Source organism: Chelonoidis abingdonii, chromosome 15 (genome assembly GCF_003597395.2).
Source record: "Chelonoidis abingdonii isolate Lonesome George chromosome 15, CheloAbing_2.0, whole genome shotgun sequence".
Classification (NCBI taxonomy): domain Eukaryota; kingdom Metazoa; phylum Chordata; order Testudines; family Testudinidae; genus Chelonoidis; species Chelonoidis abingdonii.
This window is the reverse complement of record NC_133783.1, coordinates 48,229,963-48,246,504: the sequence shown is the minus strand read 5'-3', so window position 1 is coordinate 48,246,504 and position 16,542 is coordinate 48,229,963. Positions and strand designations below refer to the sequence as shown.

The window sequence follows — 16,542 nt, the reverse complement described above, 5'->3', positions numbered from 1 at the left end:
AGATTCCTATCAGAATGGAGCACCTCGTCAGGATGTAACATTATTTATAGTTCAATAACTTAGACCCCATGAGTATTGTTCAGGGCAACATACAGACCATAGGAAGATTCACTCCTTGCCCTAAAGAGTGTACAATCTAAGAAGATAATCAATGTGCAAAATATGGTCAATATAGACAATATTATTTGCATGATATGTATTATGAATATGGCCTTAATGCAAATAAAATATGAAGTACATAAGTCAGATGAGATGGTAAGGAGATGGAAGCTAAAGGGACTATGCAGGACACCATCATGAAAGTTGAACTCCCCAAAGCGAAGCATGATGGTTTGTGATGAGATGGAGAGCAGTGAGTCCACTGGGGAGCAAATGATTTCAGCTTTGAAAGGAAGGGAATAGGGAGTTGAATGGAGTATTGATTAAAAATGGAAATGGAGTGAGGAAGAGGCTGCAGACAGCAAGAGAAGAGAAGACAGACACTTCCACTGCAGCCTTTGGGAGCCATCTCAGGGCTTGTCTACATGGACACTTAGTTCATGGCTAGCTGGAGTGTGGCTATACCTTTCACTAGCATGCCGTGGTCTAAGTGTCCATGTGGACTGTTCTGCCATGCTCTAAATATTCCCTTATATGCTTTGATCTATGCTGCTTTGAAACAGAATACATTAAAGCTCACTTGGGAATTTTTAGTGCACAGCAGCAGGATCAACACACACACTTATTGTACAGCAGGCCAGTATGGGGTAGATTCACACGCCAGCTTGCTGCCAACTAAGTGTTTGTGTGGGCACCCCCTCAGTTGGGAGGATGTGAGAGAAGTAAAGACTGCCATAAGAAAAAACATCTGCAAACACGCTGGCCTACATTTTCGAAAGTTGGTAGTGATTTTGAGTGTCTCTATTTATTTTTGGGTGCCTAACTGGGGACTCCTTAAAGGAGAGTGGTTTTCACAAGTACTGAGCACCAACCCCTTTCAGGTTTCTCAAGTTGGGCACCTAAAAAGTAGGGCATCCAATATCACGAACCACTTTTGAAAATTAGGGCTACAGTGTTATAAGGGGAAATCTGGGTTTCTTTGAGTTCAAGGAAATGAAAGGGAGTGAGAGGTGAAGAGATTGGGGATAGTTTTTTATGAAAGCGGGGATTCTAGAATACAGTAGAATCTCAGAGTTCTAAACAGCTCTGGAATGAAGGTTGGTCATAACTCTGAACAAAACATGGTGGTTCTTTCAGAAGTTTACAACAGAACATTGACTTAATATAGCTTTGAAACTTTACTGTGCAGAAGAAAAATGCTGCTTTTAACCATCTTGATTTAAATTAAACAAGGACAGCAAAAGTTGTCTTACCTTGTCAGATCTTTTTTTAACTTTTCCTTTACATTTTTGTAGTTTACATTTAACACTGTACTATACCTCATTTGCTTTTATTCCCCCCTGTGTCTGCTGCCTAATTGCATACTTCCGATTCCAAATGAGGTGTGTGATTGTCTGGTCAGTTCCTCTCTCTGGTGTTCCTAACTCTGAGGTTCTGCTGTAGTTGAAATGGGGGTGAGATTGATGAGTGAGGGACGGGTGAGCCCGAGCCGGTTTGCACCAGTTTGCAGGAACCGGTTGTTAAATTTAGAAGCGGTTTTAGAACTGCTTGTTAACTGGCTTCCCTGCAAGGGAAGCTTTGATGGGATCTGGCTTGGAAGCCTGTAATTCCTCCTCCCGGCCGCCGGGGGAGCGCTGTGCTGCGGGAGCAATGTGGGCTGCCTCCTGGCCTTGTTGCTGCTGCTGCTGCTCCTTGGACTTCTGGCTGCCAGGCTCCTGCTGGTGCCTGGTGGATCACTGGCTGCATCCTGCTGCTCGGGCTGCTCCGAGCTGCTCTCCCCGTACCTGCCCCCCCGCCCGCAGGCACCCCCTGCCCACAGCTAGCTCGTCTGCACCCCCTGCTCGCAGCCACCCCCTGCTCGCAGCCAGCCTCTGCCCACAGCTAGCTCGTCTGCACCCCCTGCCCGCAGGCACCCCCTGCCCACAGCTAGCTCGTCTGCACCCCCTGCTCGCAGCCACCCCCTGCCCACAGCTAGCTCGTCTGCACCCCCTGCTCGCAGCCACCCCCTGCCCACAGCTAGCTCGTCTGCACCCCCTGCTCGCAGCCACCCCCTGCCCACAGCTAGCTCGTCTGCACCCCCTGCTCGCAGCCACCCCCTGCCCACAGCTAGCTCGTCTGCACCCCCTGCTCGCAGCCACCCCCTGCTCGCAGCCAGCCTCTGCCCACAGCTAGCTCGTCTGCACCCCCTGCCCGCAGGCACCCCCTGCCCACAGCTAGCTCGTCTGCACCCCCTGCTCGCAGCCACCCCCTGCCCACAGCTAGCTCGTCTGCACCCCCTGCTCGCAGCCACCCCCTGCTCGCAGCCAGCCTCTGCCCACAGCTAGCTCGTCTGCACCCCCTGCCCGCAGGCACCCCCTGCCCACAGCTAGCTCGTCTGCACCCCCTGCCCGCAGCCACCCCCTGCTCACAGCTAGCTCGTCTGCACCCCCTGCTCGCAGGCACCCCCTGCCCACAGCTAGCTCGTCTGCACCCCCTGCCCGCAGCCACCCTCTGCCCACAGCTAGCTCGTCTGCACCCCCTGCCCGCAGCCACCCCCTGCCCACAGCTAGCTCGTCTGCACCCCCTGCCCGCAGCCACCCCCTGCCCACAGCTAGCTCGTCTGCACCCCCTGCTCGCAGCCAGCCTCTGCCCACAGCTAGCTCGTCTGCACCCCCTGCCCGCAGGCACCCCCTGCCCACAGCTAGCTCGTCTGCACCCCCTGCCCGCAGCCACCCCCTGCTCACAGCTAGCTCGTCTGCACCCCCTGCTCGCAGCCAGCCCCTGCCGCAGCCAGCCTCTGCCCACAGCTAGCTTGTCTGCACCCCCTGCCACAGCCAGCCCCTGCCCGCAGCTAGCTCGTCTGCACCCCCTGCTCGCAGCCAGCCTCTGCTGCAGCTAGCCCCTGCCCACAGCTAGCTCGTCTGCACCCCCTGCCCGCAGCTAGCCCCTGCCCACAGCTAGCTCATCTGCACCCCCTGCCCGCAGCTAGCCCCTGCCCGCAGCCAGCCTCTGCACCCCCTGCGCGCAGCCAGCCACTGCCCACAGCCACCCCGTCTGCACCCCCTGCCCGCAGCCAGCCTCTGTCTGCGCCCCCTGCCCGCAGCCAGCCACTGCCCACAGCCACCCTGTCTGCACCCCCTGCCCACAGCCAGCCCCCTGCCCGCAGCCATCCTCTGTCTGCACCCCCTGCCCGCAGCCAGCCACTGCCCACAGCCACCCCCTGCCCACAGCTAGCTCGTCTGCACTCCCTGCCCACAGCCAGCCCCTGCCGCAGCCAGCCTCTGCTCACAGCTAGCTCGTCTGCACCCCCTGCCCGCAGCCAGCCCCTGCCCACAGCTAGCCCTTCTGCGCCCTCTGCCCACAGTCGCCCCCTGCCCTCAGCCACCCGCAACCAGCCCCTTCCACAGCCACCCCCTGCCTGCAGCCACCCGAACCATCCCCTGCCACAGCTACCCCCTGCTCGCAGCTAGCTCTTGCCCACAGCCAGCCCCTGCCACAGCCAACCCATGTCTGCATCACCTGCCCACAGCCAGCCCCTGCTGTAGGCACACTCCCTGCCTCCAGCTAGCCTTGTCCCATGCCCCTGTCTGCAGCCAGCCCCATGTCCACTGGTGCCCTGCAGTTCTCAGGGCAGTAACCCTTCACACCTGCTTCAATGAGGGGGGGGCAGGGAGCAGCTGGGACCCACACATGTGCACACCCTAGGGTGACCAGACAGCAAGAGTGAAAAATCGGGACGGGGTGAGGGGTAATAGGAGCCTATATAAGAAAAAGACCCAAAAATTGAGACTGTCCCTATAAAATTGGGACATCTGGTCACCCTAGCATACCTCAAGGGAGTGGTGGGGACCCACACGTGAAAAGGAGTTCATTTCTAGTTCAGGCCCATCTTTTTAAAAAAGAACTTTAGATAGGGTTAACATACATCTGTGTTTTCCTGGACACATCAGGCTTTTTGGTTCTTAAATCACTGGGCGGAATTTTTAAAATTTAAATTTTTAAATATTAAAAATTCCTCCCAGGAAAATACGGATGTATGGTAACCCTATTGCTACAAAAAATACATACTGTGGCAAATCCCTTAAATCAGAACTTTTTATAGGGAACAGGTTGTTAAGATTTTAGCAGCTCATCACTGGTGAGGGACCAATGTGGGAAAGCCATGGTGACAGTTGGGCATAAAGGGTAAGAAATAAGAGGATGGTCAAGATTGGATTTATCGTTGCTGAAAATAAGCAGCAGTAAGCAATAGAGAAAGAAGTGGAGATAAGAGAAGAACTTGTGAGACAAGTGGGATTGAGGATTAGCAATGGGCAGGCAACATGAAAAAGGGGGAGACCTAAAGGTGAGTTGGTAAGAGGGAAATGCGACGAGAAGAGAGACAATAACAAAGATGTGGGAGTAATGAGGATGAGCAGGAGTGAAGATTAGCCAGGATTAGTACTTGGGAAATAGTAATTGATGTCCAAGATTTTCTGTCTAAACTGTTTTTTTTATTAAGGACATGAGAACATTAAGTTTGCTTCCTCCATGCTTTGTGTTGAACATAGCCATCACTCTTCCGCCACTTCAGATAGTATTGCCAATTTAGTTATGAGGAGATATAAAATACTTAGAATATATATATTCCTATTAAATCAAATGTTTTCTTTGCAGTGATTATCCAGAGAATGACAATATTAAAAATCTGCTTCAAAAACAGCTGAATTCATTGTCCAAGTAAGAACCATTTTATTAATGTTTTAACAAAATACTGCTTTGAATGAGATTGCAGCAGCAAAAGTTGCAATGATTGTTTTTTCATTTAGCAGCCAATCTGGAATAATTTTATTTTTGTATTAAAACATTTTACTGTGTTTAAAGATAAGTACTTGTTACAATAAATGAAATTTAACTAACTTCATGACCTGCTTTGTCTAATGAAAAGTGAATGGTAGCATGTTTCCCAAATTGGAAATCTTTCTTAAAATAAATTGTTTAATATTGACTTGACAGAATAATTTACTGTATTAAACATTAAAGTGGGATGAAACTCATGTCTGATTTGAGACATTTGGGTTGTCGTATTGTTGATGCCACAGAAGATGGTGGCTGCCAGCAGGGGTTGTCGTATTGTTGATGCCACAGAAGATGGTGGCTGCCAGCAGGAGGCCCAGGAATATTCAGCATTTAAATTCAATGGCATTCACAGTTTATTGGCAAATGTTTCTCAACATGTCTGCTCCTCAGAGTGCTGCTGGGACCAAATGAGTGCAGCCTATTTAAAAAAAAAAAGTATAATTTGAAACATTATGGAGAATTTTAAACCCTGACCAGAAAAATATCACACTGGCACTTTTGAAAATCCTACCCTTTCAAGATAAAAGCAGCAAAGAGTCCTGTGGTACCTTATAGACTAACAGACGTATTGGAGCATGAGCTTTCGTGGGTGAATACCCACTTTGTCGGATGCATGACTCTTTGCTGCTTTTACAGATCCAGACTAACATGGCTACCCCTCTGATACTTTCAGGATAAGTTACTCTTCATGGGTGAAGTTCATACGTCTGGCAATATTACATCAGTCTTCCTGGTTGCATAGCCAACAGATGGCAGTACATTCATTTAAACTATTAAGGCAGTCTTTGCAGCGAAGAAACTGGAACCACTTCCCCTTTCCTCCCCTACATGCAAAAAAAAGAAGCTAGTTTACTTCTGTATGTAGAAAAATGCATGCAAAACTGAATTCATAGATTTATAATACATGTATTTGTTGTCCAGTGACACCACCCAGATTATATTTACATAATTATGACATGATTATTAATTTAATTTTATAATATATAGAATTGGTGCAAACCAATATTACAGCTTCAGGTATACCCTTCTGGTAGTTCACATGTATTGCAATACATGTAAGTCAGAAGGCATTCTTGACAGGCTGATTTTAACTATTAAAACTGCTAAACAATGAATTGCTCCTGTAAAGGTATAGGCATACTTAAACTTGTATAGTTCCTATTGCTATGATTAAATATTATTTGATAGAGGCCTTTGTTCAGGCCAGCATGAGATAAACTTCTACTTTCCTTGTCTGACAAGAAGATATAAAAGACTTGTTTTCGTTTTTAAATTTTAATTCCTAGATGTAATGTATAGTACTTGTTTTTTAAAAATCTTGCCCAGCATATTATAGATCAGGTATGACTTTCTGTTTTTGCAGTGACATCAAGAAACTTGTGCTTGATCCTGAATTTGCTCTATTACAGAGATGTTTACTGGTTGCAAGGTAACAGATTCAGATAAAGTCAAAAAGTTTTTTACTAAATAATCCTGACCCTGTCAGCATGTACAAATGTGTTTAAGCATCTATGTAGTATTATTAAAATGAATGACACTAATGATGTACATAAAGTTGAGAATGTGTATGTATTTCAAGGTCTAAGTTACTGTGTTAGTGAATTATTTGTATTTGCACTGAATTTTATATTACAATGAAAACACTTCTTTAATGTGGTTGAACAGAATTGAATTTGAGAAAGGTGTAAGAAACTACCATGCCTACACTGAAATAGTAGTAGTTACTCCAACAATGCCCAAAAGTGTATTCGGTACTTTACTAGACTATAGAGTCCAATTTCTCTCCCAAAGATCTTATAACCTAAGACCTAGCCCCATATGCAAGCAAAGAAAAAGAGAAAGTGGGCTCTTTTTTAATTCCATGACCATTGTCATGTTGTTATTCTGCCCAAATCATAACAATTTTTAACCTGTTCTGCATTTTTTAGTTGCTTGCAAACTTTTATGGTTGATTTTTTCCTAAAGTTGAAAAGATGTCTTAATGGTGAAGCATAAAGTAATCCAGAAAATTAAGTTAAGGATAGATTAAGTGCTGAATGCCTTTGCTAAACTAGTTTGTGGAGAGATTTACTGAGTCTTAACTAACCTTGTAAAAGTCTTTCCTCCAACTTGCTACTTCCTAGTTTGTCAAACATATTTCAAAAGAGATCATTGTGATGTCATATATAAGAAGATTGGTAACCACAATATTTGTGATTCCAAAAAGAATGTACCTTATTCTCTGAATAAAGAAATTATTTTAAAATATAGAACAATTACTAGTAGTGAGGGGAGGAGGGGGAAATCTGCAATGAATCAGTATTATGGCTACAAGTGATTGTATTGGGGGTTTGGGAATTTAAACTAGTCTCATGTTGTAGCTACAATATATAATGGTAGGGTTTGCTTCATTTTCATTTTTGACTTCTCAGACTCTATGGGGATGAATCAGAACTGCATTTTTGGAGTGTTGCTTCCCATTATTTGCACAGTTTCTCTCAGGAAAAAGCACTAACTGCAAAAACTACAGATAGTCTACAAAAAAAATTAATCAACCCACTGGATATATGCTATGACATACTGTGTGAAAATTCCTACTTCCAGGTATTGAAAATTGTTTATAAATAATATTTAGTAGGTATGTGACTGAATCAACAAAATGACGAGCATTTGTCCCCTTTTGATTTTAAAGCTCCTGCATATAAGTACCTCACTTTTATTTCAGATTAAAAGGTGTATGACTGTGTTTTAATAATGAAGTTTTACCCTTAACTCAGTGTATTTGTTGTTGTGAATTTAAAGCATTCAGTACTATTTAAAGGCTGGGCTTTTTTGTGGTTAAATAAATAAATAAATAAATAAATAAATATAGTAGCATAGTCTTAGAAGATCATTCATATGTACTTCACATTTATATATATTTTTAAGCTCATGTATTTTTTGCAGATGTTTCCAATTCATATTATGGAAAAAGTTCACTTTCATATATTAGCTAGTTTATTTTCAGATTTGTAATCATTTTAATTTTTCTCTGCAGAAATTTCAGCTTGAAAGGGTACATCTACAGGAGGTTAAAAGATCAACTTATGACCACACCAGGAAATGTGCTGACCAACTTCTTCTCTTGGGGCAGGTTTGTGAGTGGCTTGTTTGTTTGTAATGTCCTTACCTGTTTCTGTGGGTTTTGTGTGTTCTTTTCAATACTTCCTCTATCCAGACAACATTTATATCTGTCTTATCTGAGCCGAGTTTCTTCAAGCTAACCTACAGCCAAGACCCAGTTTTGGCTAGACCGTTGGGTATGTTGTTCCACTGCACCATCTGGATCCAATGAAATGGAAACAGAGTTAAGTGTCATCCAAGTATGAAAAGCACTTCAACACACATCCTTCTTTTGGAGCTCCACGTGGGTCTTTTCTTCTGTCAGATGACCAAACAGATACTATCCTTTGAGTTCTCTGAAAGAAAATAACCAAGCTGCTCAGATAGCTTAGTATTTGCAGGGAAAAACTGCTGGTATTGGTATGCAAGTTTACAAGACGACATAGTGGCATCAGTGACGCCTGTCAGATCTAAAAGATTTGACATGAATAAAGAGATAATATACCAACATAACCAGTGCAGCCTAAAATCAGATTTTACTAAGTATATATAATGCCTTTCATATTTCTCCATAATTCATTAACCTATCAACTTTAAATGTAATGAATTTCAAAAAAATTGTGCTAGGTTATTGCAGGTACCATCCTCTGACCAGTTCCTTCGCTTATACGATCTTATTTCACTCCTACTTTTTAACTTGCTATTCTGTTGTCTGTTTCTCTGAAAGAGCACCCAAACAGGGAAAACTGCACACTCAGTTTACTGATTCCACTCTGTAGGCCCTCTTTCTGGAAAGCACTTAAGCATGTGCTTTAACCCTATCCCTATTCAGAGCATATGTGCCTAAGTGGTGTCCTGAATAAAGTGCATTCTTGAATTGGGACCGTAATCAGTTAGTAAACAAACTTGAAAAAATAGATTTTTTTCCTCTTATCTCTGTTGTTATAACTGTTTTTGTTGAGTTTTTTTTTAAAAGGTTAAAACATCCAAACAAAAGTGTGGGATTTTTAAGATGATGTAATTTTATTTTTTCTCACCAGACTGACAGAGCAGTACAACTACTGTTAGAGACAAGTGCAGAAAACCCACATTACTACTGTGATTCACTCAAGGCATGTTTAGTCACTACCGTCACTTCTTCAGGTCCTTCTCAAAGCACCATTAAACTGGTAGCAACCAACATGATAGCAAATGGAAAGCTAGCAGGTAAAATATGTTTTCCTTTTGTTTGTAAGCAATTAATACTGATAATTGTTATGGAAATTAATACAGTTAAACAAAAAACCTATTTTTACAGTAAACCATATAGGGTGCTTGTTTTATAGGGTTTGCAGATGTACAAAAAGCATTAGACATAATTGTAAGTATTTGATATGAAGGCTGAACAAGTCGGTGTATTTTTTATTGCAAACCATATTGCAGAAATGAGCCTGTTTGCAATTTATTGCTAATATCAAAGAAGACTGCTGTCACATTCCTAATGAAAACAACAGCATATTTTTGGATAAAATTAAAACACACAGGTTGGAAATGAAAGTCCTGTATTTCAGTTTGTTTCAAACCCATTAATATATAAATGGGCTCTTAGAACTATATCTTCGTGTTTTTCTACCTAATGTAATAGATGCTTGTTGTAAGGTGACTGACTGGAATTTCTGAAGTTTATAGGTGATTGGGCATTATTTAAGCATATTACTCTGTTTTGTTTACATATATATATTTTTAGGGCCTAGGCTACTTTTTGGGAAAAAAAAAAGTTAAAGGATGATTTGTAGAAATCGAGCTGCTTGTTTGGTATAATTCTGTGACACTGATTAAGTCTGCATGGTCCAATGATCTCCTTAGCATGTCTGTTTGAGGCATAGAGAAGCAGAGGAGAGGTTAGGACCTTGTGGAGCATTTCTGAGCTCTGCAGATGTCATGTAAGGCAAAGGGAGATAGTATCCTGAATAACCTTCAGAGCTCCAAAGCTCTACAAAGCAGGAAGAGGTGGATGTTAAGAACTGGGGACTTTGTGGAGCTCCTGTATCCCAAAAGGCAGCAAGGGACCCTTTCTGGGGGGTATCTGTTGCATTTAAATACCAACTTTTTCCCCCCTTATCTGAGAGTCAAGTTTTAAGTAATCTGCTTTTATTTTCCAGAGGGAGTGCAGTTGCTCAGTCTAATAGATAAAGCTGCTGATGCGTGTCGTTATTTGCAAACCTACGGAGAATGGAACCGTGCAGCATGGCTGGCAAAAGTATGTAATTGCTCAATCCAGATTATTACCCAGATAGTACAAAGAAGCCCTGCATCAATTTTTGGCTTATTTTAAACTCCAGTGGCATTTGGTTTTGTTTATATACTGTCAATGATTCAGTTAGCTTGCAACTAAAATACACTGATGATTTTGTTCCATTGATATTCTATTGATTGGTTACTGTCTACATTTTTTTCCCATGATCCTGTCAAAAATGCCACCTGTAACTAAAATTGCAAAAAATATCCTATATCCTATGTCTTTTACTTAGTTGTAAAAGACATTTTCTTTACCTTAACTGCTTGCACAACATTGGAAATAAAATAAGCATAAATTTAATTTTGAACATAAAAGGCCTGCCTCAAGATGTATATTTATAGAGATTAGTGTGGATTTCGAGGTCCTTCAGACTTGAAGAACTTACAGTATCAGTTCAGAAACGTATCAGTGAGAAAAGTTCTTTCCAATGCATTAAGCTACAATGTCCCAACCCTGCAACTGGATCATTGCAGGCAGACACCTTCTCCCACAGGGAGTCCTAGAAGGTCTCCACATGGGTACAGAGGTCCACCTGCATAGATCAGATTATAGGATTGGGGACTAACAATGGTCAGAATTCCCAGTTTTCTAGTTCGTGACCAAAGATTTGTCAAAGACATTTTAATAACCTGTTCTGATTATTTACATTTTTCTTTTGCAAAAATGTATATCTCTAATGTCTGGAAAAAAATTAAAATAATAAAAAGATGCTATAATTCACTTTCACAGGTATCTATCCTAAAGTAATAAAAATTTCTATCTGTTTAGCTATTTCACTAGAAGAGGTAAGGGAAAGGGGCAATATAGATTTTTCCAAATAGATGAGTCCTGTTTTTTATTTGTCTGTTTTGGTTTTTTAGATTTTCAGAAGTTGAGATTTCTCCTATTGTATTTAATTCCTTGACACTTTTGATTGCAGTGAAGCCTGTTGGTGCAGTGGCTCTCAGCCTTTCCGGACTACTGTGCCCCTTACAGAGGCTGATTTATCTTGCGTATCCCCAAGATTCAGTTCACTTAAAAACTACTTGCTTACAAAATCAGACATAAAAATACAAAAGTGTCACAGCATGCTATTACTGAAAAAGTGCTTACTTTCTCAGTTTTACCATGTAATTATAAAATAAATCGATTGGAATATAAATATTGTACTTACATTTCAGCATACAGAATATAGAGCAGTTTAAACAAGTCGTATGAAATTTTAGTTGGTACTGATTTCACTAGTGCTCTTTATATAGCCTGTTGTAAAACTAGATAGATATCTAGATGAGTTGATGTACCCCCTGGAAGACTTCTGCATGCTGTCAGGAGTACATGTAGTGGAATGCATAGCTAGCAAGCAAGCAAGCTTGATTTCCTATGTCAAGGTTTAAGTGATCTGAGAACTTTTTTGTGTTTCTCATTTTCCTCGTTATTATCAGTGTAGGGACCAATGCGTTTGGGTCTCGGAAGTGGTAACTTGAGATAAACTCTGAGTAAGAATCTGCTGAGTTGTAATGAAGTTATAATCAGATACAATCTTGTAGGAAACTTGTACGTGGATTGTCACAGAAATGTTTTCTTTAGTTATACAGCAATTGATGCATTCAAACTTGGGCCTTCTTTATCTCCCAAAGGTTCGTTTGAATTCAGAGGAGTGTGGTGATGTCTTGAAACGTTGGGTTGATCACCTTTGCGCTCCCCAAGTCAACCAGAAATCCAAGGCCATCCTTGTCCTCTTATCACTAGGATGTTTTACAAGGGTTGCAGAGATGCTGCACAGGTAGAGCTGAATGAGTACATTCTCTACACTGCTTTGTCCAAAATTATCACCTGAGCGTATGCGCAGGAAATGTGTGTTTTTATGTGAACGTCTTACATTTAATTCTTTTTTTGAATAATTCATTCTGTTTTCTTTAGTTGACAGTTACCTCAACAGCATGTCATCCTTGTACTGATGCTTTTTCTGTAATTTCAAAGAAAAATGCTGGCACTTTAAATTTTCAGCAGCTTTTAAAGGTGCCAGTATCTAAACGAGTGCTAACATTTTATAACAGCTGTTACTCAGAGCTAGTAAATTGAACCTTGTCCTTTCAAAACTTTAGTATCAAAGGTCAACTTATTGAATAGTCTTGAATTACAGAGTTATGTAAGCCAGATCAAAATGGTTTGAAGAACTTTTAAATCTTCCTGTCCTAACAAGTTTGTTGTTTTCTTTTCAACAGCATGAGGTATTTTGATAGAGCTGCCTTATTTGTTGAAGTGTGTCTGAAGTATGGCACAATTGAAGTTAATGAAGATACAAATATCCTTTTCTTAAAGACATATGGTGTGTATATATATATAAAATTAGCTAGTCTGGACAGGAAAAGAAACTCCTAATAATTATGTCCCCCAGGGTGTGTACTGCACTTCTTGAAGGAACAAGGAGGGAGGGATAGCTCAGTGGTTTGAGCATTGGCCTGCTAAACCCAGGGTTGTGAGTTCAATCCTCAAGGAGGCCATTTAGGGAACTGGGGTGAAATTCTTTCTGGGGATTGGTCCTGCTCTGAGCAAGGGCTTGGACTACATGACCTTCTGAGGTCCCTTCCAACCCTAATCTTCTATGATTCTATTAATAAGGAAATGAATGGAGAGAAAATATACATCCAAATCACAATACCAGCCTCTTCCTGTATTCTGTTAAATCAGTGGCACTGGAAAACAAACAAGGGAGCAAAAATAAGAGCAAGCCTGTGCATGCTGCTACCTAAATTCACACCTTTAAAATTGGGAGCAGATGGCAGAATGTTGGTGCTGATGGAACTTGGGCTAAATTGCTGGTTACTGCTGGGCTCATAGCTAGTTTAAGCTAACTAGGTTAATGAAGCAGTTATCTTTTTAAACATTGTACACCACAATGTACATTAAATTTCAGGTCTCTTGGCACTGCCCTGCAGTGTGTGCTAGCAAGATTTTTTTTTCTTTACAAAAAGGATCATCAGTTTTGAGCTTGTAAGAATTATTTAAGTTATAGATCGAAGTATAGTGTGAGATGAAAGCTTAACAATAAAAAAGCCACCTGAGAACTTGTTTTGTCCGGTGTACACTTCTGCTAATGTGTTGAATCTTGAAAATTGTAACCATTATAAAGATTTTTATTTACATGAATTTTGGGATGACCTTGGTGCTCCTAGTTGTCAAAGCCACAAGTGAGTCCTATAGATCATCCCAATTATTTTATTGCCAATATCTTGTAGTCTGTTTGCTAAAAATGGGACCTTTTTACCATTAGAAAATGAATGTATGTCAAGATAAGATATTACATTTGTATTGTTGTTTCTTGGTGTTCAAATTAATTTCCATAGACCCTCATCAAAATGTTGCTGTCTTTAATTTATTGCTGCCATTAGATGATCTGAAATAATAGTACTGAGCAGCTATTTGTAAAATCATTTGCATTAGGATTTTTTGCCATAATTTGTGCTTAGAAGTTGCTTTTAGATGATACTTGGTATCTTGTTCTAGAAGTGAACAAGTGATTAACAGCAGTGTTTAGCATTTCCTGCTTAGACATGGGTGGGTATAAGAGAAGCCTGATTCTGTGCCTTCTCCATTATCTCTCACTTCTGTTTTCCTTAACCATCATTTACATAAACTAATCCACATGGTATTTGCAGATTATGCCAGAAGCTTGAAGACATTGGGTTTTAAGCAGGGTGCTATTCTGTTTGCTTCAAAAGCAGGAGCAGCTGGTAAAGATTTATTGAATGAGCTTAAACAACCTAAAGAGGAAGTGACTGAAGAGTGACAACTTCATTTGTCATAAAAATGTAAGATTTCCGTCAGATGAGGTATTTGTTAGTTATATTTCCAAGGTTAATGAGATTCCATTGTATGAAAATATCCTTTCTCGTGGACCATTACATTAGGGATCATATATATATAAGATGTTTCATTTGGACAAGACTTTTTAAAAAAAGATATATGTGGAGACAGTGATAATAACTAGTTAAGACAGAACTTAGTTTTAAGTTATCTCAGCTATTTTTTTTTTAATTATCCTCACTTCTGAGAAGAGGCATAGAAACATCTGAAAAATCATAGAACTGGAGATGCTTTTAACTTTTTGATCCTAGGCATAGAGATCAAGATTCCAGAATATGCTAAAAGATTTGTTAAGTTTGAGGGAGGGCTACTTTTACTTTTTTAAGAGACCTTTATGGACATTTGGAATTCATCATAGGTGAGTTTATATGCATATATTATGGATTCTTTACATTAATAAGAAAAATTAGTTAAGGAATAAATGTATATTACAAAAACATGCATATGACCATGAAAGCCATATATTTTGCCCAAGCCCCATAATTATTTTGGCTAAGTCCAGCGTGTTTTGACATTCTTGAAGTTAGCTGTGAATATTACCTTTGAAAGCTTTAAGTACAAGAAATCCTTTAAAAGTACTTACAAATTTCTCCTTTTTAACTTTTCAAAACCCATCCAAAAGTGTTTTCTTCAGCATATTAGTGTGGTTATAATTTTAAAGGCATTCCATATTATTTTAAATGTGAACCTCCTCCATGCCTTAACGATTAAATGCTGTACTGCACTGTATTGTTCAGTTCTTAAGATCAAAAGACCCTACCACACAAGCTGCAAGGCAGGATCTCTCCACAGCATTCAAGGTCACTAGGAGAAAGGGCTGCTAACACCCTTGCTCTTGCACCTCTTCTGCAGTTCAGGAGCTGTTGTGGCATAGTTAGCTGTTGAATGTGCTGCCATCATCAGTTGGTAGAGAAAGCATTTTACAGAATAACCAAGTATAGACTTCAGTATGTCATTCTCTACCTTACTGTGAGGGAGGGCTCCCCTGGTTGACAGGGCTTATGTAAAAAATAATGCCTCTGGAAGCATCTCTGCTCCTGATTACTGTGCCAGCCATACAGTATTTGAGCCTAAGCATTGGGTAGTTTCCATAGCATCCTAGCTGCTTGTTTGACCATGTTCTTTGCATTACTGTTGCATGTGGAAGACGTGTCTATTTTACGATTGTATTAAGAAACATTTTACGAGAAAGGAATGTCTGCTGAAATACGATTTGCCAGGATTGTGACATTGCACTCACAAAATGAAGGTAAAGGATACTGAACCTATGTCAGCTAAGGAAAAGCTACTTTTAAAAATCACTTAAAATTAAGTTACTGTTGCTAACTAATTTAATATGTGATATCGTAAAGAAGCATATCACTTAAAACTTCAAAGTGGTAGCTCAGCTGTTGTTTTGACTTCATGCGTTACACACTAAAAGTAACAGAACATAAAATTTCCCCATATGTCTCCATATTTGTTTATATCTCTAACTCCAGAAATGTTTTTAACTGTAAGTCCAAGTCACATTTATGATAAAATTTCAATACATCATGGGTTTTATACAAACAGAAAATCTGAGTTTCATTTCTATAAACAGGAAACTGAATGTTTTAACTATAATGTATCTGATTTCTTCCTGCCACATGTTCCACATACCACAATGTACATTCCTTCGGTGTATTATAAACAAAGCACATATAATTATGTTAGCTTTGAAAAATATATACAACAAAATTTGCCTTAAGCATTTATTTTGCCTATCTTGTAGTTGAATAAAAGTTAATGTAACTACTAAGGACTAAATTCTGGCACCTTTACTTACACTGAGTATATCCAAAATTACTCATGTTCTTTTCAGTGTTAGTAAGCGTATCAGAATCTGTCCTTAGACAAATCCCTATAGGCACTTCTCAGTAAGTCTGAAAAAATTCTGCATATGCTTTAGTGTACAGTTTTAAATCTGTGATTTCATGTTATGAAAAAAAAACTTATTGAAAAGCCCTTCTTCTTCCTGGATGTGTTTCTATGTGCTTCATTTTTAAGTATGAAGGTTGTGCATCTTGCACAGTGTTATCTGATTTCTGTTATCTTTATGCACAAATTATGGACAATGTAAAAATCATTCCTAAAATCCATTTGGATATGAACACAGTCACAGAATGTAATTAAAAAATACTCTGAAAACCACTGTGGTGTGTTCGATTTAATTCAAAAATATTGCAATCGCTATACTTAGCCAAATGCTGACTGTCTCCTTTTTCTTTTTCTTTTTTCTTTTTCTTCATTATTATTATTTTTATTTTTATTTTATTATGAAGCCATCTAAGGTGGATTACTGATCAGGACTAGTTTTGGTGAGGGAAAATAAAGTTCAGCTTCATGCATATTAGTCACATTATGACTGAAAATTTTACTTTTGATTGGTATTCATAAAC

General features: G+C 40.3%; 1 protein-coding gene across 2 annotated transcripts in view; it reads left to right on the top strand.

The window, feature by feature from the left end:
* WDR11 (WD repeat domain 11) overlaps nucleotides 1-16,294 on the top strand; it is a 76,080-nt gene extending 59,786 nt beyond the window's left edge. Inside the window, exons 21-29 of one of the 2 annotated variants that reach the window (XM_032776720.2) lie at nucleotides 4,735-4,797; nucleotides 6,281-6,346; nucleotides 7,329-7,500; nucleotides 7,934-8,029; nucleotides 9,039-9,204; nucleotides 10,140-10,237; nucleotides 11,893-12,038; nucleotides 12,481-12,560; nucleotides 13,888-16,294. In XM_032776720.2, the coding sequence (XP_032632611.1) occupies nucleotides 4,735-4,797; nucleotides 6,281-6,346; nucleotides 7,329-7,500; nucleotides 7,934-8,029; nucleotides 9,039-9,204; nucleotides 10,140-10,237; nucleotides 11,893-12,038; nucleotides 12,481-12,560; nucleotides 13,888-14,045 (1,045 nt within the window). In that variant the 3' untranslated portion in view covers nucleotides 14,046-16,294. The remainder of the gene's footprint in view (nucleotides 1-4,734; nucleotides 4,798-6,280; nucleotides 6,347-7,328; nucleotides 7,501-7,933; nucleotides 8,030-9,038; nucleotides 9,205-10,139; nucleotides 10,238-11,892; nucleotides 12,039-12,480; nucleotides 12,561-13,887) is intronic. The other variant, XM_032776721.2, reaches the window with a different exon arrangement.
* The last annotated feature ends 248 nt before the right edge of the window (nucleotides 16,295-16,542 follow it).